The following is a 27323-nucleotide window of genomic DNA, read 5'->3' on the forward strand; positions in this document are numbered from 1 at the left end:
TGTCCCAGCAGTCCCAGCCACACGTGAGTGCCAGCTGCTGCCTGCAGGGCCACAGGCCATCTGGGTCAGGCCTTGCGCTGGCTCCGTTGACAGGTGGCGAAAGTCAAGCGTGGGGCTTCCTTATGTTTCTGACATAAGTTCCGCAGGAACCCAGATCTTGGCGGCCAAGTATGGGTGCGGCGCGGAGAGGCTGCCCTGGGCCGTGATGGACCTCACTCCTGGCCCACGTCGTGCACTGGATCCCAGAGAGCCGCCAAGAAGGGACCAGAGAGCACAGGGCGGGGGTGGGGGGGCAGGTGTTAGGCAGTTGGGGTCCAAGGCTTCTTCCCCAGCTCTGGCTGGGCTTGAAAAATCTTAGGTTTTCAAAATCAGAATTATAAGTGAATCCCCATCTCTGAACGTTGGACACTGAATCAACACCTGTTTTAATGGGGATGAGCAGGCCACCTGCACGCTCCGGCTTCGTGCCCCCCTTTTTGGGGTGACATTCTGGCCTAAGAACTGTTCTGCCCAACTGGCCTGGGAGCAGATGCCCGCCCAGGTGACCTCTGACTCCTTGCCCACCCCCAGTGCCCTGTCTGCTGCTCCCCAGGGAGGGGAGATACGAGGCCGCCCCCCAGGAGAGAGCTGTGCACATTTCAGGAACATGGCTCAGAGGAGAAGGGCCTGGGCCCTGGCCCCAGGCCCCCTGGAGACCATGTGCCCCCTCACACCTGCACGCTCACAGATACAGACAGGTGCACACGTGTAAATGTGCACACATGTGCAGACGTGCGCATAGACACCCACGTGTGCAGATATACGCGTGTCCACAGATACACCTACACACACGACACGCAGACACAGCCGCACACGTGCAGATAGGTGCGCGCACACGTGTCCGTGCACACGTGCAGATACTGGCACACACATAAATATACAAGCAAGCACACGTGTGTGTAGCATACATGCAGGCGTGGAGACACCCATATGCACGTATACACAGACACGCACGTGTAGACATACATCACATGCAGACGCACACAGGCACACGCGGACGGCTGGAGTGGCTCAGCCGCCCTGACCTCTCTCCACAGACATCCTTCAGTACTACCTGGCCTGCTCACCCCGTGCCGCCAACCCCTTCCAGCAGGTGAGAGCTCGGCTGCTCCGGCCCCGCAGAGCATTGGTCCCCTGGCCCCTGCCCCCAGGTGCCCGCAGACCACGAGACCCACTCTCACACCTCGTCAGGCCCCTGGGGCCCCAGGAGCTGTCGGGGGGCAGTTGGGCGAACGCCACGCTGACATTGCTAACTGCCCCGGGGTTACCACCCTGACAACCTCAGCGCAAGCCTTTTGGGGTGGCCTGCTTAATGCCCTCGTATCCCTGGGACTGCTTTCATTTCTCAGGCTGCCCCAGCCATCCCTGTAGGGCAAAGCCGATTGTCTGGCGGGTGTGGGAGGAGCCCAGGGAAGCCCCATGGAAGCAGGGGTCCTGTACCTGCTGTGTGGAATACCTGGATGGATGTTGGCATGATGGAATTTGAAGGAAAGCCATGTAGCCCACTGCCTGTCATTCCACGTAACTGTGTGGCCCTCTGGGGTCCTCAGCACTGTTTATCTGCTCTAAAGATGCTGTATGTTCACTGTGTTGCCTCTGGGGTGTGTGGTCATCTGGGGGGCCAAGAAGAGGTGTCCCACAGGCCCACAGAGCAGACTGCCGGGCACAGCCATCCCACCCCATGAGCTCGTGGCCTCACAGGCTGGACGCCCCTTGGGCCGGCAGAAGCCAAGGGCACTGGAGCTGGCCTGCGCCGCGTGTGGGTGGGGACCTCGGGGAGGGAGAGACGGCTGCCCCCACCCCCGCTGGAATCAGCCGGCCTCTCTGTGGAGCAGAAGCTGTCGGGCAGCCACAAGGCTCTGGTGGAGATGCAGGACGTGGTGGCTGAGCTCCTGAAGACCGTCCCGCGGGAGCACCCAGCCGCCAAGGTGAGGGATTGTGGGTGTGGTCAGTGGAGCCAGTGGGATCCCTCTTCGCATCACGAAAGGGAGGTGGGGTGCAGACACTGCTCAGGCTGCCTCCCGCGGGACCCTGCTGGGGGGTCTGGCCTTCTCTCCCACCTGCCATCCTTCCCCTCACGTCCCCGAGGATTTTTGGTAGGTTTTACAATGCAGACACACTCACACACACTCACACACGTGCGCGCGCACACACATTCACACACATGCACACACACACATACACTGTAGGACCAGTCTCACTCTGCACAGAGGATCTTGGACAGTGTTTTGTCCCTTAAGATATTCTGAAAATTTCCATTGTCTTAAACTGTTCCTTAAAACGTGATTTTTAAAAGAACCAGGCCCGTGTCAGGGGACACGCGGGCGTTTGCTGTTTCTCCCGTTACAACGAAGGCCCAGCCCTGGTGGCCACGTGGGCAGGTGCTGTGCGTCCGTCTCCTCGCTGTCCCCCTCACGTCTTCAGCAGCCCCCTGAGACCAGGGCACAGACTTGGGGGGTCCCCCTTTCTCAAAGCCAAGGGTCCTCAGGGCCTGTGCCAGGACTGTGGGGGTCAAGGGGGTCTCGACGGCAGGGTGTGGGGTGGAGGGAGGCCTGTGGCAGGCTCAGGACCCTTTCCGGAACGTTGTGCTGACCTCGTGTGGTCCACGCCCTCCAGGACCCCCTGCTCCGTGTCCAGGAGGTGCTGAACGGCACGGAGGTGAACCTGCAGCACCTCACCGCCTTGGTGGACTGCCGCAGCCTGCACCTGGTGAGAGCCGTCTCCTAGAGCCGGCCCACGGCTGGGCAGGCACGGGGGGCGGCAGGGAGCAGTGGGGAACAGCTAGGGGCAGAGTAGGGGGAGGGGGAGTGGCTAGGGGAGGGGTGGGGGAGGGCAGGGGGAGGGGAGCAGCTAGGGGAGGGCAGGGGGAGGGGAGCAGCTAGGTGGGGGAGAGGAGCAGCTAGGAGGGGTGGGGGGCAGGGGAGGGGAGCGGCTGGGTGGGGGAGGGGAGCGGCTAGGAGGGGTGGGGGCAGGGGAGGGGAGCGGCTAGGTGGGGGAGAGGAGCAGCTAGGAGGGGTGGGGGGGCAGGGGAGGGGAGCGGCTAGGGGGAGGGGAGCGGCTGGGTGGGGGAGGGGAGCAGCTAGGAGGGGTGGGGGGCAGGGGAGGGGAGCGGCTAGGTGGGGGAGGGGAGCGGCTAGGGGGAGCGTGGGGGAGGAGGAGGGGAGCAGTCACAGGGCCTCTGCCCAGCCTCGAGTGGGGGTGGTGCAGGCTGCTGGGGGCTCCCTGTGCACAGTTCATCTCACCCTGTGCTTCCCCGTCTCTCGCTCTCTCGCTCTCTCTCTCTCTCTCCCCCTCTCTGTCTCTCTCTCTCTCTGTCTCTCTCTCTCTCTGTCTCTCTCTCTCTCTCTCTCTCTCTTCCCCTCTCTCTGTCTCTCTTTCTCCACCTCTCTCTCTCTCTCTCTCCCCCTCTCTCTGTCTCTCTTTCTCCATCTCTCTCTCTCTCTCTCTCCCCCTCTCTCTGTCTCTCTTTCTCCACTTCTCTCTCTCTCTCTCTCTCTCTTTCTCTCTCTCTCTCTCCCCCTCTCTGTCTCTGTCTCTCTCTCTCTCTGTCTGTGTCCCCGCCTGCCCTCAGGACTACGTGCAGGCCCTCACAGGCTTCTGCTACGATGGCGTCGAGGGCCTCATCTACCTGGCCCTCTTCTCCTTTGTCACAGCCCTCATGTTCAGCTCCATCGTCTGCAGTGTCCCACACACCTGGCAGCAGAAGAGGTGAGGGGCTCAGGGAGGTCCTGGAACCTGCCCCAGGCCACACAGCAGCTGGGGCCGTGTCTTCTGGACACCCCATGTCATAGCCAGGAGACAGGCAGGAAGGCCTCCTCACCTCTTGACACTCCCGGGGCCTCTGTAGCAACAGCCCAGAGGCGGTCCCGGTCCAGGCGACACTCGAGTCCGGAGCAGGCAGGCGGAACCGGGGTGCCCTGCCTGCTGCTGCTGGCTCTGTGCCCACAGCCCTCCCCACTTCTGACTGGCTGGGCTCAGGATGTCTCATCCGTCCCCCCACCCCTGGTTGCAGGTGTGCAGTGCTGTTGATGGGGGAGACCAGCTGACTGGGGGACTCAGAGCTTCTGCAGGGAGTGCCCCACATGGCCCTGGCCTCCGGGGCCCCCTCAGCTGGGTGACCAGGGGGACAGCTACCTCCCATGGGCCACTGTGTCTTTATCTTTGAAGTAGTGGTCCTGGTGGCCCCTGCCTCAGGCTCCGCAGTCAGTGCTGGATTGAGTGGTGCACGGGTGTGCCAGGCCCGCCGTCCTCGAGCCCCTGTGCTGTGTCTCCCACTTGGGCTGTGGCTGTCTCTTGGTGGCCCACCTTGTCTGGCAAGTAGCCCAGCTCAGATCGCTTCCTTTCGTCTGCATTTCTACTCTACTGTTTTCTGTTGGGATGGTGTTGCTGCTAGCGGTGGCAGTAATGGTGACGATGGTGCTAGTCACGGTGGTGCTGGAGGTGGTGTGGTGATTGTGATGCTGAGGATGGGGAGAATGGTGATGACAGTGGTACTCATGGGAGTGGTGATGGGGGCGGTCGTAAAGATGGCAGCTGTAGGGGAGTGGCTGAGAGCACATCCCTGGAACCTCATGGCTTGGATTCAGGTCCTAGCTGTATCCTTGCTCATTGGGTGACCATAGGCAAGTCACTTAACCACTCTGGGCCTCAGTCTCCCTGCCTGTAGGATGGGGGTTAGAAGAGTACAAGCTCTTAGCGTGACGTGAGTCCTAGATGAACCACCGCATGCAAGCGCTCGGCCCTGGGCTTGGCTGGGAATTGGCACTTGGTCAGTTGCTGCTGCGACCCCACTTGTCTCACTACGAGGGGCACGGCGGAGGGACCCTCTGCTCAAGGCCACCCAGCCAGTGGTGGGGAGGTGGGACGTGAGCCCAGGCCTGGCTGGCCTGTACCCTCACCACCAGGCAGCCCAGTCCCAAGTCCCGTCCAAACCAGGCAGCGTGTGAGGCACCACACACCGGAGCACCAGAGGCCTGGCCCACGGCTCCCTGGGCTCGCCCTGCAGCGGCCTGGCTGGAGTGGCGGGCAGGGAGCCAGAGGGCGGCGGAGTCTGGAGGACTGGGCTCAGGCCTCCCGGGGCGGGCTGGGACGGCAGGCACCTGGCCGTCTGTGCTCCCCCAGGAGGGGCCCTGTCCCTTTTTTTTAATAGACAGTTGGTGTCCGTGTGCACAGGCTGAGGTGCGGGTTCCTTGGTGTCCCCGGGCGACTTACCCACAGTCCCGTTGTGGGTAGGTGACAGAACCAGGATTGGAAGCAGCTGTGTCTGCACAAGAGCTGAGCCCCTGTGGGTCTTGTGGCTGGCTGCCTCACGCCAGGGCCTGAAGCTCCGCTGGGTCCCTCCCTGCAGGGGCCCCGATGAGGATGGGGGGGAGGAGGCCGCCCCAGGGCCGAGGCCGGCACACGACAGCCTCTACCGCGTCCACATGCCCAGCTTGTACAGCTGCGGCAGCAGCTACGGCAGCGAGACCAGCATCCCGGCCGCAGCACACACCGTCAGCAACGCCCCGGTCACCGAGTACATGTGAGTGAGGCGTGCTGGGAGCGGGCGGGGCAGCCCAGGCTGGGACGGCAGACCCGAGCCCTGGGATGGGCTGCCTGGGACTCTGTGGCCGGCATGCACGGCTGCCGTGGCTTGGAGTGGGGACGCAGCCCCACCGCAGGGAGCAGGGACTTGAGCTGCTGCAGTGGGGAGGGGTGGGGCCTCGGAGGGCGGAGGGGCCTTCCCGGGGCCGTCCGGGCTCTGGGTGGGCTTCCCTGCTGCTCCCACATGCCTGGGTCGAGGCCACGGGGAGGCCACTCTGTCAGATGGAGCGTCTGCGTTTCATGCAGGGAATGACGTTGCCAAGGGCCCTGGGCCTGGCCACGTGGTGGGCAGGCAGCCGGCGGGGCCGGGCTGAGGCTGGCAGGTGGCCAGCATGGGCCTGCTCGGAGCCCTTCACTGTGTGCCGGGTTCCCGGGACCCCAGGCCCTTGCTGGTGGGCAGTATGCAGAGTGGTGGGGAAGATGCGTGGAGTCCTGCTAGCTCCAGGACGGGCCCCGTTGGCCCAGGGCTGGGACTGCCGTGGCCAGTGGGCACTCACAGCCCCCCTTCCTCTCACCTCAGGAGTCAGAATGCCAATTTCCAGAATCCCCGCTGTGAGAACACCCCTCTCATCGGGCGCGAGTCCCCGCCGCCTTCAGTAAGTCTTGGGGCCGGAGGGTGGGTAGGGGCCCCGCCCCGCCGCCTCGTGTCTGCTGTGGTCTTCACAGGCAGTGCAGGCCCTGAGTGTGGGTCCCAGCCAGGGCTCTCAGGCAGGCATCTGGCCTGTGTAGACGGGGCTGGGTGAGCTCACAAGCTCCGGCGAGGGCCCTTGCATCTCTTCCCACCCCAGCCCTTCTTCCTCTTCTTTTCCTTCCTCAACTTCCTGGACTCAAGCCAGGTCTCGTCTCCTGGTTCTTCCATCTGTGCCTGGTGTCCCCTCTGGTCTTGGGAATGAGACATAGAAAGGGGACAGGGTGGGAAAGGAGCTTGTAGAGAGGCCGGGGCCCCTGGAGGGCTTCCTGGAGGTGGTGGGCCTCAGGGAACAGGGCTAGAGAGGCTGAGGGCCAACTTGCTTCAGAAATACCCGCTTGCGCGTGGGGCGGCCCCGTCATGCCCTGCAGCACAGAGCAGGCCTGGGGTGCCCTGGCCCAGGCTGTGCGGGTTCTCAGGCCGTGTCATGCTCGGGCCACCCTCCTGTCGGCACTCTGGTCTGCACCCCAGGCCTGCTGTGGGCCGGCCCTCACCCTGGCGTTGAGGCCCCCCTCTCTCTCTCTTTTTCCTGCACTCCCACCCCGGGCCCTCCTAGCGCTATCTGGCTGCCCTGGACTCTGGCGGCCACACGGGTTGGCAGTTTAAGCCCATGAACAGTGCCTGAACGCTGTGGTGGCTGTGTCCTCAGAGTGACAGGTACTGACCCACCTGGGTCCCCTGCCCTGCACCGCCTGCGCACCCACACCTCCGTGCCTCACACCCTTTGCTCACCGCTAGCCCATCGCCAGCGCTGGCTCATCAGACAGGGCCCAGCGCTGTCTTGGCTCAGCGCCCACGGGGCCAGCTTGCGGCAGTGCAGGTGGGCGGGCTTTGTGGCCCCTAGCCCAGCCACAGAGACCCTGACCCTGGGCTGTCACCCTCGTATCAGGGGCAGTGAGCCCCTGCACAGAGCCCCCTCCTCACCCCTGGCCCAGCTGCAGCTGGCCCCTGCCCATCCGTCACCTCCCAGCGAGTCGGCCACCCAAACCCGTGTGCGCGTGCACACCTGTGCCTGGCGCCCTGGGGTGCGGCCAGCAGGCCCGGCCCTCGAAGGGCCGCCCCACGTGTCTGGAAGTGCACACAGCCGCGTGCAGAGGGGCACAAAGCCGCTGCGGCCGTCACACCGCGCCGCGCACCTGCTCGGGCTCGTCAGCGGTCTGGGCTGCTGCCCACCGCCCCCCAGCCCGTGCTGCACGTCCCTGGAATGACATGGCTCCCGGTGCCCGCCCATCCTCCTCCCAGCTCGCCTTCGTGGCCGCTGACGGGCGCTCACAACCTTCCCCCTTCCAGGAATCCTGGGAGGGCTCTCGGGGCCCAGGGAGATCGTCTGTCCTGATCTGCACACTGCGGTGTGTGGCCTCGGGTTCGGAGCCCCCAGGGACTGCTGGGGGCATGTGGCTGCGGGGTCAGCCTGCCAGGCTCCTTCCCGCTGGCAACCTTGGCACGTGCCGCGGCTTCTGGCCCCCGGATGGGCGTGTGGCCCCTTGCACACTGCTTGGTTTTAGCACACGGCTCTTCCACGTGTGTTCGTTGTGAGCACACGTGCACATGCATGTGTATCAAGTGAGGCCTCCATGCTTCAGGCTGGACGAGAGTGGCCGAGATGTGCTGGCTGTCCCCGTCCCCAGCTGCCTCTGTCCCTGCGTCCGTGACCCACAAGGAGCCCCCAGTTCGGTTCCCATCTGAGTGGGTGGCAGCGTCACCCCAGCCTGAGGGGCCTTGGTGGCTTCGGGGTCCTCCCCAGGGGTGACGGGGCAGAGCCGCTGTGGAGGCTTCTCCCTCCTGTGACCTGTGGTGTCCGCCACTCTGGGCCCTTGGGCACAGCCTGAGCCCACACACTCCTCCTGGCCGCCCAGCCAGGATCCCGCAGGGGGAGGAGGACCCGTGCCGGGTGCAGTGGGGAGCCTCCAAGCTCTGGTTCTTGCCGGGGCAGAGTGCTGCCTGGCCTGATGCCACACGCCCAAGTCGGGAGCAGGGGCTGCTGTGCTCATCTCACTGGGAGAGGATGCTGGTCCCCGTCCGGAGCCTGGGGAGTGGGCGGCCAGACCTCTGCCCCCCGGGGCTGTCACTGCCCCCAGCCCCGGCCAGGGCTCAGGAGTCCAGGCCCTGGACCAGCTGGCCCCTCCCAGAGCCCCTTCTCCCAGGGCTCTGTCAGCTGTGCCGCCACGTGGTCCTGCCCCATCCCACCCCGGGGTGCTCCGGCACACCCCATGGAGGCCCTGCCCTGCTGTGCCCAGTGCCCGCTGACCCCCTGCCCCCTCCCCTTGTCTCCCTGCAGTACACTTCCAGCATGAGAGCGAAGTACCTCGCCACGAGCCAGCCTCGCCCCAACTCCAGCAGCAGCGGGCACTAGACCGCCCGACAGCCACCCGCCCCACGTGCCAATCGCCCCACTCCTCCCCGGGCCGGCCTTGCTGCTTACACCCGCGGCTGCCTGCCGCACCCTCCGCACCCACCCCGGGCCTGCTGCCGGCGCGCTGTGGCCACTCGCCCCCTCCTCCCCTTCCTGCAGGGGCGTGGAGATGCCCGGCAGGCTGCTGCTGGTGGCGACGCAGGGGCTCTGGGCCCGCACCCTCTCCTGGGCTCACACGCCTGGACACCTGGGGGTGCTGCCAGCGACGCCCGGGCCCTCCTGGCCCCCAGCCCCGTGCCCCTCTGCCTCCGAGGATTCGGGGATTTGCAGAGCCCTGCGCTGGGCCAGATGTGTCGTGCTGGTGCTGTCCCTGCGGACCCCTGCCGTCTCCTCGCCTGGCAGCTGCCCCGCCCCACCCCTCCCACAGCTCTGATGCCTCTCTGCTCCTTCGATGCTTCTGTGCCTCACCTCTTAGTTCGTAGGCAGCGCGGTGCTCCCTGTGTGCTGGGCGTCTGGAGGGACGGCCGTGTGGACCCACCCGCCTGCTTGTCTCCCGCGCGTGGAGACCCTCTCGTGGCGCCTTCACATGCCTCTGCAGCAGCTGTAACTCCTTCCTTCCCTCGCCCCCCACCCCACCCCACCCCAGGCTCTCTGCATCGGGTCCCCACTTTCTCTGCTTCCCTCCCAGCAGCGCTCTCTCCCTCAGCACCCACCCCGCCTGTGGCACCCAGCCCTCCCCGGCGGCAGGAGACAGCGGGTGCCACGCGGAGCCCAGGCTGCTCATCGAGTGCTGGCCGCCCTCTTGGTGCCAAGACCCCTCCCCCACCCCAGAGGCTTGACAGCTTCATCCGGTTCATTCCTTGCACTAACCACATTTGTCATCTCTAGGGCAGGCGGGGTGGCGGGCCGAGCGGCACCCCCTTTTCGGTTCCCTTTCCATCCAGGACAGGCACAGTGTCCCAGAGCCGGCTGGGGGGCTGGACCCGAGCTGGCTGTGAATGTGCCCTTGACCCCTGCCGCCCCTCTTGGGACTAACCACTGACCTCACTCCAGCCTCCGAGAGAAAGCACCCCTGGCCAACCCAAAGCCCGCGAGTGTGACGCCGAGTCCAGGCCGGAGCTGAGTCCCAGGATAGCCAGCTGGGAGTCGGACTGGAGGAGGTGTTTCTTCTCGTGGTGCTGCTGGGGGGTGTCGAAGATCGAGAGGCAGCCCAAGGGCCTGGAGACCCTCCCTGGGCAGGCGCTGCGCCAGGGGACCGTGTCCTCAGGAATGAATGTCCCTTGGGCTGTAGGACTGAGGTCCCTGTGGCCTCAGTCTCCCTACCTGTGAAGCGGGAACAAGGCTTCCCTAAGGTGCTTTTGGCGTAGTGTACAATGTTTGCTGTGTTTCCTGCCGCAGATGGGGGTGTTACCCCCAGATCAAGTTGGAAAGTCCCCTGCCGGTCCCAGCCCTGCCCAGCCAGCCTGAAGCAAGAGAGGCCAGGTGCAGCCTCTGCCCTGTGTCAGTCCAGGTGCAGCAGAGAGCCACTTGGCAGCCACACGAGGCCCCAGGCCGGGGCAGACAGCAGCCGGCCCGGCAGTTTACAGACATGGGGGGCTCTTTCTCCCAGAGCGGCAGGGCACCCCTTCCCCAGGGTGGCCTGGAAGAGGCCACCTTCCTCTGTGATCCCTTCTTTGTGCTGGTATCTGGGACCAAAAGCATGGGTGGGCCTGGGACTAGGTCACATCTCCCCCGTTCCTGGGGCAGCCTCTGCCCTGGACGGGGTTGGGGGAGTGAGTAGGCAAACACGGGGGTGCTCCAGGTGGGCCTAAGGGCCCGCAGCCTCGCATCTGAGCCTTCGCACACGGCCAAACCTCACTGAAAGGCACCTTGTGCTCCAGGCCCCCCCTCTGTACACACACACCACACACACACATACATACATACAGATACATGGCGGCACCACAGCCCAACCGACAAGTTTTTCTGGGCTCCGCCGCCTGGGCGGAGCATTCCCGCGCGGCCTCGGATCAGAGGGGTGGCGTCGGGCTGTGCTGCCTGGGGCGCCGCTCGGAAGCACAAACGGCCGCCCGGCCCGCGAGGCCGAAATGTGAATGTACATAGCGTGAGAGCCGGGCGCCGGGAACCTGCGCCGCTCGGAGCCCCTCCGTGCGTGCATCGTGTGCGTGTCTGCCCGCCCATCTGACTCCGCCCAGTTCCTTCTACTCACTGAGGCGGAAGAAAGGAAAACGGGGGAGGTTAAAAGGGGTGCAAGACCAAGCCTCGGTCCTGGAGGGGGAGCGCATCTCGCCCTTGGTTTTCTTTTTGCTGTTTAATTTCAGGCCGTTTCCTAACCCGTCCCGTCCCGGTGACTTACCCTCGTCCGCTCCCACCCCTGCACCTGTGGTTCTTGCCCCTCGCAGGCCCTGCAGCATCTTGGGCAGTGGTCCTCTACCACGTGGATGGGAGGGAGACGCCCCGAGGCCCCTGACGGGCTAGGCGGGCAGGAGGGGTTCCAGTCCGGTCGCTCGCCCATGGGGCTCCTTGTGCAGGCGCACGCTTCCCCCAGCTCCCCTGGCCTGGTGTAGGGCCTGATCGGAAGCCCTGATCCTATATGCCCCTCCACGCTCACCCCATCTCACTATGCAATCCCAGTCCAAGCTCCATTCCCTCCCTACCCCAGGACCCCCGCCCCGGCCGGGAGGGGTGCGTGGGTGACAGCCCTAAATGGGGGGACGAGCGGGGACCAGGGCCTCTTGGGCGGGTTTTGTTTTTGTTTTTTTTTAACCATAATGGTTGTGTGCCGCACCACTTTATATTTGTTACATATATCTCTCGAAGTAATTTTGTTAAAACTCCCCCTCCCAGGCTTCTCTCCTGGCCCTTGCCTCCCACCCACAGGTGATTTCGCGTCCTGAGCGGGGAACTGAGGCCTGAACCGCTTGGCGTTCTCCAACTTCCGTAGGGCCGTGGCTGTATGTTGCTGTCGCTGTGTTTCTGAGTTTTTTTGTTTGTTTTTGTTTTTTTAACTGGGTTTGGGGTTTGATTTTTATTTCTCTGGGGGCTTTATTTTTCTTGGCAAATACTAAAAATCTCGTCAATGTAATTTCTGTGGTTTCTATTCAGCTTGGGTTTCATGTTTTAAAATAAACAAATTTTAAAAAACAGGCCTCTTTCCCTGAGTTGTTTTGGCTCCCGCCCAAGTCTCTGGGCAGGGCGGCCACGTGCCGGGAGCCACTAGAGCCTGGGCGACCCTGATGGGCGGGGTCTCGCGGGAGAGGGGGCCTGATGGGGCGGGGCCTGGTGGGCGGGGCGGGGCGTCAGGTGTGCAGAGCGGCTGGCGCTGGGAGCGGTGGTCTCGACGGCTTGAAAGCCTCATTTGCAATCTGGGCTTGCGCTGGAGGGGCCTGAGGAGACGCGGATTCCTGTGAGGAGGGCCCCGTCTCTAGCCAGCAGGAGAGGTGACAGACCTGGCCCTGGGCAGGGCTGTTGGAGCGGGTCAGAGAGGCCAAATGGGAGGATGGTGCGTCTCCAGGAGGAGCATCTCCTGAGTCCCCACTGTAACCCGAGGCGGGGTTCCCAGTGCTTCCCCGGGCGCCTCGCTGCCCACTGGCCTCGCTGGAGTCCTTACCAGCGGTCTGAGCAGCAACTCAACCGCCGCCCGCCGAGGTAGGAAGGATCATTACTGTTCTCATTTGAGAAGTGCGCTGGGGAAGGCGCCGTGTCGTCGGAGGCCACACAACCCAGCACGTCACCCTGGGTGGCAGGAGACATACCGCCCACCTCGCAGGGGGACCCTTAGGACCCGTGAGATGGGGGGAGGCACGTTAGCCCGGGAGAGTGTTGGTCTTGCATGCCAGGTGCACAGGTGGGCGAGGGAGCTGCGAGGCCCGGTGGAAGACACCAGGCTCCCGTGGCATTGCTGGCGCCGAGGTTCCTGGCTCTCGGCGCTGAGTGCCTGGGTTGGCGGGGGCACAGGGCGGAGCTTCTGCCTCCAGCACACACCAGCAGCCTGGTCCAGTGGTTTCCGTTTTGACTTGGCTTCTGGGGGAGGGGGCCCAGGATACATAAGCTCTGATGGGGGGCTGCTAAGCACCCAGGAGTGGAGGCATCTGGGGCTCCGTGCTTCTGCGGTGCCATGTGGGGACAGCGTGAATTGCCTCTCGTCTTAGGTTTAGCTGCCAAGCAGAAGAATCGTGCTAGAGCTGGAGGGGGCGTGGCCCAGAGAAGTGCGCGCGCGCGTGTGGGGAAATAACAGCATGCTGTGAAGGCTGATGGTAATGGTCCCGTAAGCAGCGGAAATGGCTGCAGCAGGGAAGACGAACAGTTCGTTGGGGGAGTGATGGTCCTGAATCACCTGGAGGGGCTGGGACCTAGGTCACAGCGGAGGGGCCGGCCATAAACAGGACTGCGGTCCCTCCTGCTGGCCCGGTGATGAGAGCATATGTGCGGCTTGGGGCTGGGGTGGCAGAAGGTCTTATGAAGTAGAGAGGAGGCTGGAGAGGAAGCGGGGTGCCATGGGAGAGCCAGGGGCAGGGGCAGTGGGCCTCCCCAAGGGCCCCTGAGGCGCTTGGTCTGGAACTCAGGTGAGACTCACCAGGTGGGAAGGCAGTCCCTCCAGCCACCCAGGTGTGGGTAGTGAGCGGGCAGAGGGCCGGATGCAACAGGTCAGAGACTACGGGCTTGGCCAAGAGAAGATGTGGAAGCAAGAGAGGCCAAGGGAGGTGAAGGCGACTTCAAGGGCATGACTGGACCCTGGGATTTCAGCCAGGGGAGGACAAGCCCTTGAGGGGTGAGGGATCTGGGATCCAGTGGGGGTCAGGAAATAGGAGGGAGTGAGCTGGAAAGATATGAGGTGGAGACAGAGTGGGATGCCATGGGGTAGGCAAAGTGTGAGGAGTGACTGTGGAGGGGCGACCAAGGCGGGGGCGGGGCAGGTTGTTGGGGGGCAGGTTGAGGGGATGCCAAGGGTGTGGGAAGGGTCACTGACACCAAGTCACCAGGAGCAGTGTGGGAGAAAGTGGCCCCCAGGACGAGGGGGCCTGTGGATACCCACATGGAGGAAGGGGCAGCAGATGTTGTGATCCTGTTGGGGGAGGGGGCAGGGGGCCGGGGAGAAGGGTCTGCAGGTGGCCGCAGGAGCATCTCCAGGAGTGAGGTGTGAGGAGGGCATATGCCCGGCAGGGGGCGCTGAGTCCGCAGAGGACGAGAAGCTACGGGCAGGGCCAGACGGACCCTGTTGGAAGACCCACCTGGAGTCCTAGATGGGCTGGGGCGGCCCAGGAATCTGCATTCCCAGCAAGTTCCCAGTGACCGCCGGCTGCTGATCTGGGGCTCAGCTGTGACTACCACGTTCAAACAGGAAGTGAGCGATCACTTGGCAAGGATCTGGGGATTTCACTGGGATGAGCCAGGAGGAGATGTGGCCAGCCCTGCATCAGAGCCAGGGGACAGGACAGTGACATGGGTGGCCTGCGGTGGCCTGCAGCATCCGGCTCAAGCCTGCCTCTTGACATCACACATACCGCACCAACAAAATATTGGTAATAACCAATAGATTCCAAATATTGGTAATATACCAACTATTGGTAATAAAGATTCATGATGTGAACTTTTAAGAGCAAGCAAGGGGCTGCAGAGACGGTCTCCCCTCCCTGTCACTCGGGGGCTGCACCCCTAGATCCGTGTGGGGTCCCGGGAAAGGTGGATTCGGGCTGGGAGAGGAACCACCAGCTCTGGCCACCAGGCGGTGCCCAAAGACTATGGTGGGTTATACACGGGGGGGGGGGGGGGGCCCTGAGGCCTGGGCAGGGGCAGTAGGGGGCATATGCGGAGGGAAGCAGCCACAGCTCTGAGCCCCCAAATTCAGCAACCTCCAGGGGCCAAGACGAGGAGCCCCCTGGACCCTGGGCCCCTCCTAGCGCTGGACCACTTAAGTGCCTTCTGTGTGCCCAGCCCTAGGCTCAGAAAGGACTTGGGGAAGGGGTCACCTCCAAGAACATTTGGCAAAGTTGGGCCTGAGGTGGCAGCAGGACCGGCCAGTTGGTCTGGCAGACGAAAAGATGAGGCTGGCACTGGTTTCCCCCCGCGCCACTTCCGCTCTGACCCCAGACCCAGAGAGGGCAGGACTGGCTGAAGCCTCCAGCAGGTCAGGCCTCTCGAACCATGGATGGAGCCTATGGAAAGCTCCACAGTGGTTGCAACAGGTGGAGGAGAGTCGTGGAGACCCAAGTCTGTAGGCCGTCCTGTCTCCCAGCCCCCCAGGCGTGCTGACAAGTCCCACCTCTGCACCTCTGCCCAGGTTGTGCCAAGACCTGGAACACCTTCCTCTCCCACTCTGCTTCCCACTCCAGCTCAGATGTGCCTCTTTGGGGGAAGTTGGCTGTGATGGCCCAGCTGAAGGGAAGTTCGTTTAAACTGAGCAGGGAGGGGCCCCACCCTGGCACCCTTCTCAGCCCCTCCAAGACCTGGCTCAGCCTCTGCTCTGGCCAGCTACCCCGGCACTCACCCACGGGCAGCAGGGTAGCTGGGGGGCGGGGGGGGGGGTAGCGCCCAGCAGCCCCAGTGGTTGCGCTTTTGCTTTTTATTTTTGAAAGCCCACAAGTGACGGGCAGTTTGGGAGGGCCAGCCAGGACCCTCCCCAACCAGCCACTAGCCCAGCGTGTGGTTGAGGGGCGCTGACGCCACCAGAGAATGGGGCATGGCTGCCCCCAGTCGTGCCTGCAGAAGGGAGGTCACCTCTTCTGCTCCGTGACTCATCTTGGGGGTGGGGGGGAGAGCACCCCCTGCACACCCCTGAGGGCGGCGGATGGAAGACATCAGGCTGCCCGGTTCCTATAAGGCCTCCTGGACCTGCTTCCCCTTCTGAGGAGGGAGAACTTCCCTCCTCCCTCAGCTTCTTGTGTAAGAGGAAAGGGCCGAGGTGCCGCTAGTCTGTGGCCCTCTGTGACCCCTGCAGGCCCAGAGCACCGGGGGCTCAGCGCCGCTTACATTTATCCCCCTTTCTCAGGTGGAGGTCGAGGCTCCAGGAGGGGTGGGGCTTGCCCCCCAACCCTGGGCTCCTCTGCTCTGCTGTCCCCCTGCTCGGTGCCCCCAACCCATGCGGGGACAGCTTGGACCAACTGTGACCTACCGATGGCCCCAACTCTGATGCAGACTCCACCTGCCCCGGCCACACCTCTGCCCCGGGGTCCCGCCAGCTCTGTGCAGAGGCGATGCCAGCTGCTGGAGGAGGGGCACTGGGGCCCGGGCTCCACACTCTGCCAGGGCAAAGGCTCCTGTGACTCACACTGGCAGGAAGGAGGCCCATGGCCTCTGCCCACAGGTGGCAGCAGTGCTGCTGTGAGCCCCTCTCCCCTGCCATGCCCCCACCCAGCCTGGCACACAGTCGGTGCTGAGTGGAGTCTGGGGGTGTGATGGTGAGGGGCCCTCTCTCCCTCCTGCTGTCCCAGTCACTGCCACACCCCCAGGGCAGCTGCTCTGGGAACCGTGCTGCTGACTCAGGGCCATGCAAGGTCCCGCTGGGGTCAGGCCCTGGCCAGCTGCTCCCCAGGACGGGCAGGCACCAGCAAGGGCTGTGAGGAAGGGGTCCTCTCCAGCCTGTTGGGGGCGCTGAGTATGTGACTGGACCGGGAGGGGCTGGCATTCTGCCCCCAGCTCAGGGGTGCGAAGTGAGGCGCTCTTCAAACCACTCTGTCTGCTTTCTGATGTGTGGACAGGGCTAAGCGTGGAGCAGTGGGGAGCGAGGAGGTCATAGGGAACAAGGAGCCCCAGGTCCTAGCAAGTACCCACGGGGGTGGGGCTGGGGCAGCTGGAGGCGGGGAGGGGCGGAGGGAGAGGGGGAGGGGGAGGGGAGGGCAGGGGAGGGGAATGCAGGGGGAGGGTGTGTGTGTCCAGGCTCAGTTTGAGGAAGAGGAACTGAGGGCCGCCCCAGGCTGCCTGGGAGGGTGGGAGGAGGGGATTCCCCAGCTGAGGGCAGAGCAGCCCCTCCCCGCTCCTGCCATCACAAAGCCTTGATTTGAGGAAGGGCCAGAGGAGCTGCTTTCTGTAGAAAACAGGGCAGAGACCCGTCCAGGGTCAACAGGCTCCTGGGACCCGTCCAGGGTCAACAGGCTCCTGGGACCCGTCCAGGGTCAACAGCATGGTGGGGGGGCGGTGAGGCCAGGATCCAAGGTCAGCCTGAACTCGGAGTTTGAGCTCTTCACCAGCCCGGCTGCCTGACCTTGGACATCACATCACCTGCTCCGAGCCTCAGTTTCCCCATCTGCAAAATGGGGCAAGAATGTGGCCTCTGTGGGCTTGTGACAGAGATGAAGCTGGGTAAGGAGGTCCCAGGTCAAGCCACAGCCAGCCCCTGTCCTCCTGAAGGGAGGGCTGGACCCTCTGGCAGCTGTCCAGGGGCAGGCCAGCACAGACCAGGGCTACAGAGTCTTAGAGCTGCTTGTCGGAGTGAGACCTGTACATCCAGAGGTCTCCCCTATGTCCGGGGGTGCCCTGGGCTGGTCATGCCGCTCAGGTACCTGGAAGTTGCTATTTAAATCCCAAGTTCCCTTCCCACAATAGCTGGCTTGGAGGTCTCTACACACCTCCCCCACACGAGTGCAAACAAGCCCTCAGCCCCCCCGGTTCAGCTTCCATGAACCTGCAGCTCAGGCCCAACTTCCAGCTGAGACCAGGATGCCCACGTTGCCCCAAAGAGCATCTTTATTCGCAGCAAAGGACGTCACCATAGCAACACACTTCAATTCCCTGAGAACTTTTCCCTTATCATTCACTTTCCTAGCTATGTCTTTGCAGAAGGAAAAACAGAAGACAGAACACACCTCACTGGTCAGGTGCGCCGAGCTGGGCTGGTAGGAGACAGGTTCTATGCAGGAGGTGGGCAGGGAGAGGCCAGATACCACGACATATAAATACATAGAGTGTTAGACATTTCCATCAGCTTTAACAACAAAGATTATCCCAAGTTCGGCTGCTGCTTTTTCTGATCCACAGAAAAGATAAAATAGCGCCCTCCCCAACCCCCCGAAAACACAGACAAAAACTCCCTACTTTGTACCCACCCCCTTTCGAAAAAGAAGCACAGTAAAAAATACTGTCACAATATTTACAGACACACCCACTATGGGTGACTTTCTCTCTACTTTGGAGAGGAGATAAGATCCTCAGCTGACTCCCCGTCACAAAGGGAAGATGGCTAAGAGAGCGGGAAGACCCCTGCCCGGGATGGTGCCGCACTCCACCCAGCGGCAAGGCCACTGGGGCTGCTGTTCCCCAGGTACCCAGGCCAAAGCTCAGTGGGAGGAGGGGACTCGGGCCACACCCCCCAAACCCAGCTTTCTCGCAGCACTGAGCAGGGTGAGTTGTCCTGGGGGCTCTAAGGAGCCAGGATCCCAGGGGGCAGGCGCCTGCAGCGCTGGGCCTGCGCTCAGCAGGAGGGAAAGGCACCTGCACCTCGCTGCAGAGCAGCCCCTGGTCCCCATGCTGCCCAAAGACCCCAGAATGATAATGAACCTGCCCTCAGAGTGACCTCTGACTCACAAATCCTTCTGGGGTGGAGCATGGAAAGACAGGCGGTGCCTCGCCTGTTCCTCGGCACAGCAGAGCTGCCCAGCAGCCTGCTACACGGATGGGCACGCAGCACACACACACACGCACGCACAGCCCTGGGGGAGCCTCGAATGCCAAGGCCAGGGCGGCACAACAGGGGTCCCCGGGCCCTTTGGATACCAGGGGTGCCCGGGGACAGGGTTTCAGCCGTAGCTGCTAGAAGATGGCAGTGTGGGGACACCAGGGTGTGTCCGGATACAGGTGGCAGTGGATGGAGCGGAACCTGTGGGGACAGAGTGGGGGGCTGGTCCGTGTGGGGTGCGGATACCGAGCTCACAGCACCGGGGGCCCTCTTCCACCCAAGCAGGCTCAGGGTCGTACTCTTTCATCACGCTGCTTAGCTGCAGCAGACCCCAAGGGACCCGAGGGGAGCCCCGCCCCCATCTGGGCCTCAGTTTCCTCACCTGGATGGGTCGGCCTCCACTGAGAAGGGCCCCTTAATGTGGACAGCATTCCGCTTGTTTTCAAACATGCCGTAGCTCAAGGTCACCTGCAGGGGGAGGGACAGAGTGACGCTGGGAGGGGTGCCGATGCCACCCCACCCTGCCCCTTCCCTCCTCTCCCAGCCGCTCTCCTCCATCCCCATCCCTTCCTGGCCTGCTAGGCAGCGCACCTGCTCATGGAGCTCGGAGGCGGGGACCTGCTGCAGGTTCTCCAGGTGGGAGTGGAAGAGCCCGCTGCGGATCAGGGGCACGCCCAGCAGAGCCTCCACGATGTAGCCGATGGTGCAGTCGTCCGGCAGCCGGATCCGCTCGGCCGTGCTCATGAAGTGGCCTCCGCTGTGGGAGGGCCGGAGGGCCGGAGTGAGCCGAGGCGGGAGCTGGGCAGGAGCCCACCAGGCAGTGTCACCCTGGCCGGGCCCAAGAAGGAGGTGCACGTGCCCGGCCTGTGTCCCTAACGGGCTCTCACGCTGGCAGCTCCCCACCTCCCTGAGCCCCAGGACAGCCCCCTCCTCCGTACCAGCCAGATGATTCTCTGTGAGTTGGGGGTTACCGGACGCAGGAAGGGGTCCTGCCCAACCTGGGTGCTGACCACCCTGGTGGCTGTGGGCAGTGGTGGGACGACTCACCCTGCCAGTACACGTGAGGTTGGGGACACTGGTGCTGGGAAGATGAGTCAAGCCAGGCCCCCAGTGGGGGGACCTTGCGGTCTGGGGCAGCCTCGCCTGTGCCCCAAGGCACCCACTCACCTGGCCCAAGGGCTCATCTTCAGGGCCAGCCCCCGGCTGATGCAGAAGCCAGCCCCGCCGGTGGCAAACCAGAAGTGGACGGGCCGCTGCGGGAGGGGGCACGTGGTGAGGCTCCCAGACCCTTCCCCCCGGGCTGCAGGGACACCTCCAGCCCCTCCCCGCTCGGCGTAGGCCTGTGTGGGCGGAACACTCACCACCTTGCTCTCGCTGACCCTCTCTGTGGCCTGGATGGGCCTGTCCAGGCTGGGCTTGCCGAGGTAGATGTCCTGCGTGTGCGGGTAGCTGGCCAGCAGCTTCAGCAAGGCCCGCACGTTCACGTAGTTATCGTCATCCACGTGGCAGAACCACCTGCGGCGAGGCACTGCCGTCAGGGGGGCGCGCGGGGGGCGGGGACTGCCAGGGCGGGAGCCAGCCCGAGGAGGGGACGCTCCCGGGCCCCAGCCGAAGGCCAGCACTCACTTCCTCCCCGATTCGACGAAGCGGTCATACTCCACGGCCATCTTGCAGGACAGCGCCTGGCGGCTGTGGGCAGCCGAGCAGTTAGTATTGACCACGTTGCCTGCGGACGAGGGGAGGGGCTGTGAGTGGGTCCAAGATGGTTCAGCGAGGGCGGCCTGGCCCAGGGTCACACAGCAAGCCCCGTGAGAGCAGAGCAAGAGAGGGTGCGTGGCAGTCTGCCTCGGGGCGCCCTGGGTTCAAGCCGTGCCTACGGTGGCCTCCCCCTCAACCCCTCCCTCGAGCAGGACCCAGGCCCGGCGATCTCACCCCCCAGCCCAACCCCCTCCTAGGCGCCCCGCCCCGCCCCGCCCCGCCCCTGCCCATTCAGGCGGCTTTTTCCCAGCACCGGCCACCTGTTGCCGCCACACCAGCTCAAAGGGCCCCGGGCGCTGAAAGGGCCTCATTTGCATGAGAATTGGGCGGGGGGGGGGGCGAGTGGTGGGGCGGAGCGTTGAGCAAAACCCTTGAGTAAACTGCCCTCCCAGGCCCGTGGCCTCGGTGACCTCTCCAGAGGGGAGGGTTTCCTCTGGGCGGGAGCCCCCCCAGCCTCCCCACGTCCAGGGCTCACCCGTGCGCCTTGCCAGGGCTTCATCTTCCCCGTCCGTGAAAATGTACGTCTGCAGGGAGAAATACGGCCTTGAACAGGCAGCTCTGTGCCCCGGCCACCGTGGGGTCCAGGGCTGGGCACCCTGCGGCTTCACAGGGATCCTTCAGTCACACCCATGCCCCACCTTTGAGCCTCAATTTCCCCACATGCAGAGTGCGGCTCAAGTGCCTACCCTGAGTGGAAGTGGGCTGGGGGCCCAGGAAGACCCCACCCCCTACCACCCCACCCCCTACCTCGACAGCTGGGCCCAAGGTCAGCCGGCAGCTGCGCCGGCACGAGCCAGGTGCGGTGCCCCGCCCACCCGCCAGGTAACCGGCTCCGGCTGTCCTGCACACCTGGCGGGGCACACACCCTTACTGACACAGTGCCCAGCCTGTGGGAGGGGCGGAGGGTGGGGGGGGCAGGCGGAGGAGGTCCGCTTTGGGAAGCCAAGTCTCAATCAGTCGGGGACAAAGGCCTCTGCTGGGCGGCCGCCAAGCGCTGGCGGACAAAGGGCCCAGAGGGAGGATGAATCACCAGGCGTTGTCCGCCAGCTTTGTCCTGGGCCGCGCTGCGAGGGGAACTCGGCCGCATTAAGCGGGAGTGGCCGCACAGCCCATTACCATACAGCTGGCCTGGTTAACTGGGCCGGGCTGGGCACAAGGTCCGGCGGGCTGGGGTGTGGCCACAGCCCTGCAGTCCTCCGGGCTGGGCCCTCAACACCGGGGCCTCCCTCGCACCCCTGGCTGCGTGACCAGCCAGTGCAGCCGGTCACCTCTGAGCCAAAGCAGCCTCCAGGGTTCTAAGGAGACGCGGTCCGCAGGGCTGAGGCGGGAAACCTCACGTGCCCCAGCGCAGGAATCAGTGGCCCCAGCACCCATGCGGCCTAGCAGCCCCGCCTGCTGCGTGCCCTGCTCAAGGCCACATCAGGGCTCCACCTGTGCCAGCACGGGGCCACCGCTGCCGGGATCGCTCCGCGGAAGGGGGGCGGCCAGGAGCTGCCAGCGCCCGCCTGGGCCCGTCGGCACACGGGAAGGAATGTTCCTTTTCCTCTGCCCGGCCCGCCCAGCGCGTGCCACCCAGCACACCCGGGCGTGGCTGAGTGCAAAGCCCAGGCCCGGTGGAGGGTGCTGGGAGCACGGGCAGTGGGAGACCCCCCACCTCCGTGCCCACCAAGCCTCGGTTTCCTTCTGTGTACAAACGGGTGCAAGGGAGGGGCCGGTGTGTGCAGGCCTGGCATACAGCACGAACCCAGCGACCTGGCGCACTCACCTGCGGTGCCCACCCTCAACTGGCAGCTCCAGCTCCTTGCCCAGCCTGAGCCCAGACCCGGGCACACTCTCAGTGAGGTCACAAGCTGGCTGGGCCTAGAGAGAGCTAAGGGAGGTGGCAGGCTCCTTCTACACCCTCTCCACGCACGCACCCCCTCCTTCCAGAGCAGACACCCCAGGGCAGCCCGCACGCACAGACTCGCATCCAGCGCCCCCGCCCCCCAGCATCTCAGCCCAGGAATGCCGTGGGAGGACGAGGCCGGCCCGTGCAGACGCGCCGTTGCCGCCACTGGATTAAAAGGAAAATGCTTTCTTAATGAGATCAAGGGAGGCCTGTTCTCCTGAGCGCTTGGTGGTGCCCTAAAAACCCAGCCCAAGGCTACGGAGATTAAAGTCACCTTTGTTCAGCGGGGAGTGCTTGGAGGCGTGAGGTGTGGGGTGTGCGGGCGCCGGGCCTCCGGTCTCCCCACATCAGAGCAATCAGGAGGGGAGGGGATGGGCTGCCCGGCCGCGGGCCTCACCCACTGCTCAGAGCCTCATTTTCCGCCCTCCGTGCAATGGGCGGAACCAGAGCTCACGGGTGCCCAGAGCAGAGTGCTCCGACGCGTTCTCTTCTTTCATCTCCCTAATGGCCCTGGGAGGAGGGCACCATTACGACCCGAGTGTACAAGTGGGGAAACTGAGGCCCAGAGAGCGGCAGCCCCCAGTCTGCGGTCACACCCCGGGGCAGAGGCTGTGCTGGTCCACCCCAGCCACGCCTTCCAGGGACCAAGACACACACCCCTCCCCCTCCCCCCCCCACCCAGACCCCTCCCCACTTCCCCAGAAACGACAGGGCTGGAGGAGGAAGAGTTGGGCAGCGAGGGCCGCAGGGCTGGCTGTGGGTGGGCGGGGGGACACCCACAGGAAGCGGCATTGTTCCTGGAGCTGCGATTCAAAGAAACACAGGATGCCAAGCTCTCCCCCCAACAATTGTGGCTGCCGCGGTGGCAGCCGCTGCAGCCTGGCCCACTCCGGGAGGGATGGGGGAGGAAAGTGTGGGCCAAAGGCCCAGCCCCTCATCCTGGACTTCAAGGCCCGTCACAGTGTGGTCTCTATTGACCACCCCCACCCAAGTCACTCCAACTGCTGGAAGTTTCTTGCACACCCCCCATGCTTGTGCTCAAGATGCCCAGTTGCCCTTTCAGGGCATTTTCTCCTCTCAGTCTAGCTCAAATGGCGCCTCCTCCAGGAAGTCCCTCCCTCCCCAACACGGGTCAGATGCCCACTTTCAGCTCACACAGCCTCTCTGGGTTTCCCCCGCTGCGGCCCTGACTTCCTTGAGTCTCCCCCATCAGACTGGGTCTGAATCACCCCTCACAGGGCTGGGAAAGGAGGTCTCTCTGTTGAAACAGTTTCAAGGACCCCTCCCCCACAGGACACCATAAGAGGGGTTCCTGCTTGCTGTGACACATGAACCGATTGTTGGGGACAGATTCGGCCTCTCCTGGGTGGGGGGCCTAGTGTGAGAAGGAAACCCAAGTGGCCCCTCAACGGGGAGCAAAGGGTCCAGGGGAGGGACGGCCTCCACCCCGACTCTGAGTACTCCCTGGGCTCATTCCCTACATCTCTAGGCTTTGCCTCTTTTACGACACCCTACTGGAAGGGCAATGCTTTCCCTGTTTCAGAGATGAGGAAACTGAGGGTCAGAGAGGCCCTTGGTCTTGCCCAAGGTCACCTAGCTTGGCTGGGACTGGTACCTGAGACCCCCCTGACCATATTCCCTCCGCTGGAGAAAGCCCCCAGAGTCCACGACGAGGGGTGCTCAGAGCTGGTGGCAGCCCAGAGGGGGCTGAACACTGCCAAAGGTCACACAGCAGGGAGGCGGAGTCCTGGGGGATGGTGCCCCACAGGGCTGTCACTCAGGGACGTGGGGGACCCCACAGGCCCTCATCGCCAGGCAACCTGAGCGGCCAGCACGCCGGCAGCGTTCCCATGGAGCACATGGCTGCGCAGAGGCCGGACGCCTTTCTCCACTGGAGAAAGGGGCTTTGTTACCTTGCCCAAGCGGCCGGCGTGAGAGCCGCCCGGCGCTGGGAATCCTAACGGCCCAGCAGCCGAACAAAACCCGCAGCCCCCGCCGCCCCCCCCGCCGGGCTGCTGAGCCCCTGCGAAAGGGACGCTGTGTTCCCAGGGCCCCCTCCCCACGCTTGGACCACAGAGGACCCTGCACCCCCAGGCCCCATCGGGACCCCATCACGGCCCTGCCCCAAAACAGGGCTCAGCCAGGCCAGAAGGCCCCCAGACCTCGAGGGCTGACACAGGGAGGAAGCGGTGTGGGCTCTTCTCTGAGCCCCCAGTCCGGTCAAGGTCCTTCACCCTCATCCCAGATACCCAGTCTGTCCCTTGAGTTTCCCAGCTCAGGGATATCCCCCCACCCCCCACCCCCACAGGGCTCACATTCTGCCCTCGTCCTGCCCCAGCCCAGCCGTCATGCTGCAGCCTGGAGGGAGATTTTCAAAGTGGGGTGTGTCTTTATTATGTGTGTGGAGGAAGTCGATGCTCAGCTAGGATGTACTGAGCACAAGGTTCCAGGCTCCAGAGACTTCTGCACTGTGGAGAGAGGACCGCCGAACAGACTCTGAAACCCAGCGCTCTCTTTCTTTTGAGATGGGCTCCCCAGGGCCCACTAACGCCCACCCCCAACTTCAGAATATTTTCTACAGTGACTTGTCCCATTGCAAAGACTGGGATGGGGATGCGCCTGGCCCTGAGCCCAGGGGTCCTAACCCCCCACTCCGCCTCTAAGGAAAGAGTCTTCTTCCCAGGGAAGGGCATGAGCCCAGGGTGACGCCCATGCAGAATCTGCCTTGGGGAGGTTTGGGGACAGTAATGCCCCGTTAATGAGTTCCAGTGTCTGAGGGGCAAGAAGCATCGCAGGGCACCAACCCCAGGCGCTGGTGGCTGGTGTGGGGTCAGTGCAGGCCACCCAGGGCCCTGGAAGTTGGCTGGGGGTGGGTCCCCAGCACGCAGTTCCACAACCGTATGGGGAGAGTGGCCCCACCAGGAACACTGGGCTGGAAGGGGGCAGACCGGCATCACTCCCCCTGATACTCCCAGTGGCTGTACAGAGGTGCAGCCTGGCGCCCATCGGATGCTGCCACCAGCTGGACAAGAGGGCACCTTCTCCCCTGCCCACTTGCCCAAGCTGCGGGGGCTCACCATCTCCTTGTGGCGCGAGATCCACGTCTCCAGCAGCAAGTCGAGGCGCGCGCGGTGAAACTTTTTGGTGGTCTTGACCGCGATGAAGACGTCGTGCGGCGTGAGTGGCTCGGCCGGGGGCCGCGGATGGCCGTCTGCGGGGCGGGGGACGCTGCCGGGCGGTGGGCCCGCGTCTCTACGAGAGCGGGTCAGCAGGCTGAAGTACTCGGACAGACTGTGCACCTCGCGGACTAGCACCCCGGGTGCCGCCGCCGCCTCCAGCCCAGGAGCTGGGGCCGCCCCCGAGGGGCCCGCCAGGCTGCGCAGCGCGCGCCGACCGCGCTCAGCGGGCACCGGGGGCGGCGGAGGGTCGGCCGTGAGCACCAACAGGCAGGCGAGCAGCGCGCCCGCCAGCGCCAGCAGCAGGCGACGGCCGCAGCGCTTGAGCATGGTGGGGTGGCGGCCGCACGGTGCGCCCAGCCCCGCGCGCCCTGCCCGGTGCGCCCTGCCCCTCACTCCGGCGCCGACGATCTGGGGTCCCGCGGCAGGTCCGGCAATGCACCGCCCGCGCCCCGCGCTCTTAAACCGCCCGAGCCTGGCCCCGCCCCCGGGGGCGGGGCCCTCTGCGAGGCCCCGCCTTCAGCACGAGCTCACTGGCTCCCGGGCCCTGGGGCGGGGCCTCTCCAGGTTGCCCCAGATGCTCTGCAGAGCCCACGTGGGGCCGCGGCGGGGGTCTGGGAACTGCCGAGCGGGCGTCTTGGGCTCCCGCCCCCGGTCCGCACGTGCACGCCCCGCCCCGCCCCGCCCGGATCGCCCCGGCGGGCAGCGGGGCGGCGTGGGGTTGTAGGTCCGCCCCGCCCCAGTGGCCCTGAAGGGGAAACCCAGGCTGGCCAGCGCCGGCTGGAGATATACCCGGCGTCTGACATGCGGAGGGGCGCGCCCTCGGCGCTGTGACGGGGATTCTGGGACAGGGACTTCGGGCTCAATCGTCCCGCGGGGGACGTCCTTCCTTCCTCGCTCCACACTTCCCCTCCCCGAGCCCGGCTTCCTGCCCTAGGGACGGCGCAGGCCTTGTAACAGGGCTGGTGCCTGGGTGGACCTGCCCGCTCGGTCCAGAGTACCCTTTATTAATATCGAGGAGGTGCTTAGCCACCTGAGCCACAGGTAGGAACACGAGGTTCCAGCGAGAAAGCACCTTACCAAATTCCATCCCTAGCCCGCGAGCTAATTTCCTCGTCTCTGCCCAACGTCGGAGGGCAGAGGATTGGTTCCCCGAAATCCTCGGGCGCCCCGTGGCGCCCCGAGAAGAAACCGAGATCGCCCCTCCCCGCGCGGGATGAAAGGCCGCCTTCTGTCCCATTTGGTCCCTCTGCTCTCGGGCCAGATGTGGCCCAGCTGTGCCCCCGCCCCGCCTCCCCGGCACACGGCGGCTTCCACCCCCGGCCCTTCCCACGGGCTGGGCCAGCCCACCGCACGAGCAGGGGCGGCAGGAATGTGCGCCGACAGCCTGGGTTGAGGGTTAGGGACGAGGGGCGAGGAAGTGGCCAAGGGCTCCCCGTGGCGAAATCAAAGTCTGAGTCGCCCGCCCGCAGCATCTTCCGGAAGCGCGGCTAGGGGCGGCTCTCCGCTTGGCTGCCTCCTTCCCCTCCCTCCTCAGTTCCTCCGCATCCCCTCCTAAGGAGGTCCTAGGCGACCACCGCGGCTAAACTGGTCCCCCCCTTAGTGCTCACTCTGCCCGCTGGTACCCCTTCATGGTCCCTTTCCCTCCACTTGAATGTCAACTGCGGAGAACAGGGCCTGGAACGTAGCAGGTGCTCTATAAAGATCTGCTGTGTAAATGTCTGGCCCGGGTTCCAGACTCTCGCCTGGCGCATTTGTTCTCAGGGCCCTGGGGCCCTACCCCTTGCCCCTCTGGGATGGGGTGCGGTGGAGGATGGGAGTTCCCAGGCCTCTTCCTGTACCCACCCCCAAGGTAATTAGCAGGCGCCACCTCAGGCAGGCAGATGCCTGAGCAGATGGTGCTGGCTGTGCCCAAGTGACGAGACTCCCATGGAGTCACCTCCTGCCATAAACCCCTCCCCCATCGGCCAGAGCCCCGCCTGGGAGCCTCTAGTCGGCTGGGGGGAAATGGACCCGATGGCGGGGTGGGCCACCCCCAAACGGTCAGCTGAGCCCCAGCACAGCTCCAGCCTCCTGTCTGAAGGGTCTCTGTGCCCCATTTCCCTCGCCCCACCACCGATGCTTATCTATCCCATTTCTGGGCTATTTTGAGAGGCAGCCTCCTCCACGACCTTCCTCTCCACCCTGGTCTCCCTGCCCCCAGTCTACCTGCTCTGTTGATTCTCCAC

The 27323-nt window shown here is 64.5% G+C and overlaps 2 protein-coding genes across 2 annotated transcripts in view; one reads left to right on the plus strand and one right to left on the minus strand.

Moving 5' to 3' along the window:
* The window catches only part of TTYH3 (tweety family member 3), a 29173-nt gene extending 17405 nt beyond the window's left edge, over positions 1 to 11768 (plus strand). The window contains exons 8-14 of the mRNA XM_079945733.1: positions 1077 to 1132; positions 1875 to 1967; positions 2656 to 2748; positions 3611 to 3747; positions 5387 to 5560; positions 6143 to 6218; positions 8589 to 11768. Coding sequence (XP_079801859.1) covers positions 1077 to 1132; positions 1875 to 1967; positions 2656 to 2748; positions 3611 to 3747; positions 5387 to 5560; positions 6143 to 6218; positions 8589 to 8663 — 704 coding nt within the window. The 3' untranslated portion in view covers positions 8664 to 11768. The remainder of the gene's footprint in view (positions 1 to 1076; positions 1133 to 1874; positions 1968 to 2655; positions 2749 to 3610; positions 3748 to 5386; positions 5561 to 6142; positions 6219 to 8588) is intronic.
* Positions 11769 to 17327: 5559 nt separating this feature from the next.
* Positions 17328 to 25659, minus strand: LFNG (LFNG O-fucosylpeptide 3-beta-N-acetylglucosaminyltransferase). Its single transcript, XM_079945568.1, has 8 exons — positions 24997 to 25659; positions 20507 to 20555; positions 19900 to 19999; positions 19635 to 19788; positions 19441 to 19526; positions 18865 to 19030; positions 18656 to 18741; positions 17328 to 18474 (listed from the first exon to the last, which is right to left on the minus strand). The coding sequence occupies exons 1-8, from the start codon at positions 25423 to 25425 to the stop codon at positions 18408 to 18410; spliced, it is 1137 nt and encodes a 378-aa protein (XP_079801694.1). The 5' UTR covers positions 25426 to 25659; the 3' UTR covers positions 17328 to 18407.
* Positions 25660 to 27323: the final 1664 nt, after the last annotated feature.

This window comes from Stenella coeruleoalba (assembly GCF_951394435.1).
Source record: "Stenella coeruleoalba genome assembly, chromosome: 15".
Lineage (NCBI taxonomy): Eukaryota > Metazoa > Chordata > Mammalia > Artiodactyla > Delphinidae > Stenella > Stenella coeruleoalba.

Bases quoted from the DNA above. Each gene is read 5' to 3' on its own strand.
- LFNG (XM_079945568.1), bottom strand. From the start codon at position 25,425: ATGCTCAAGCGCTGCGGCCGTCGCCTGCTGCTGGCGCTGGCGGGCGCG. The intron at 19,031-19,440 runs GTGAGTGGGTGC...GCCCTCCCACAG, and splicing joins AAGATGAGCCCTTGGGCCAG to CGGAGGCCACTTCATGAGCA. The intron at 18,475-18,655 runs GTGAGGAAACTG...CTGTCCCCACAG, and splicing joins GTGGAGGCCGACCCATCCAG to GTTCCGCTCCATCCACTGCC.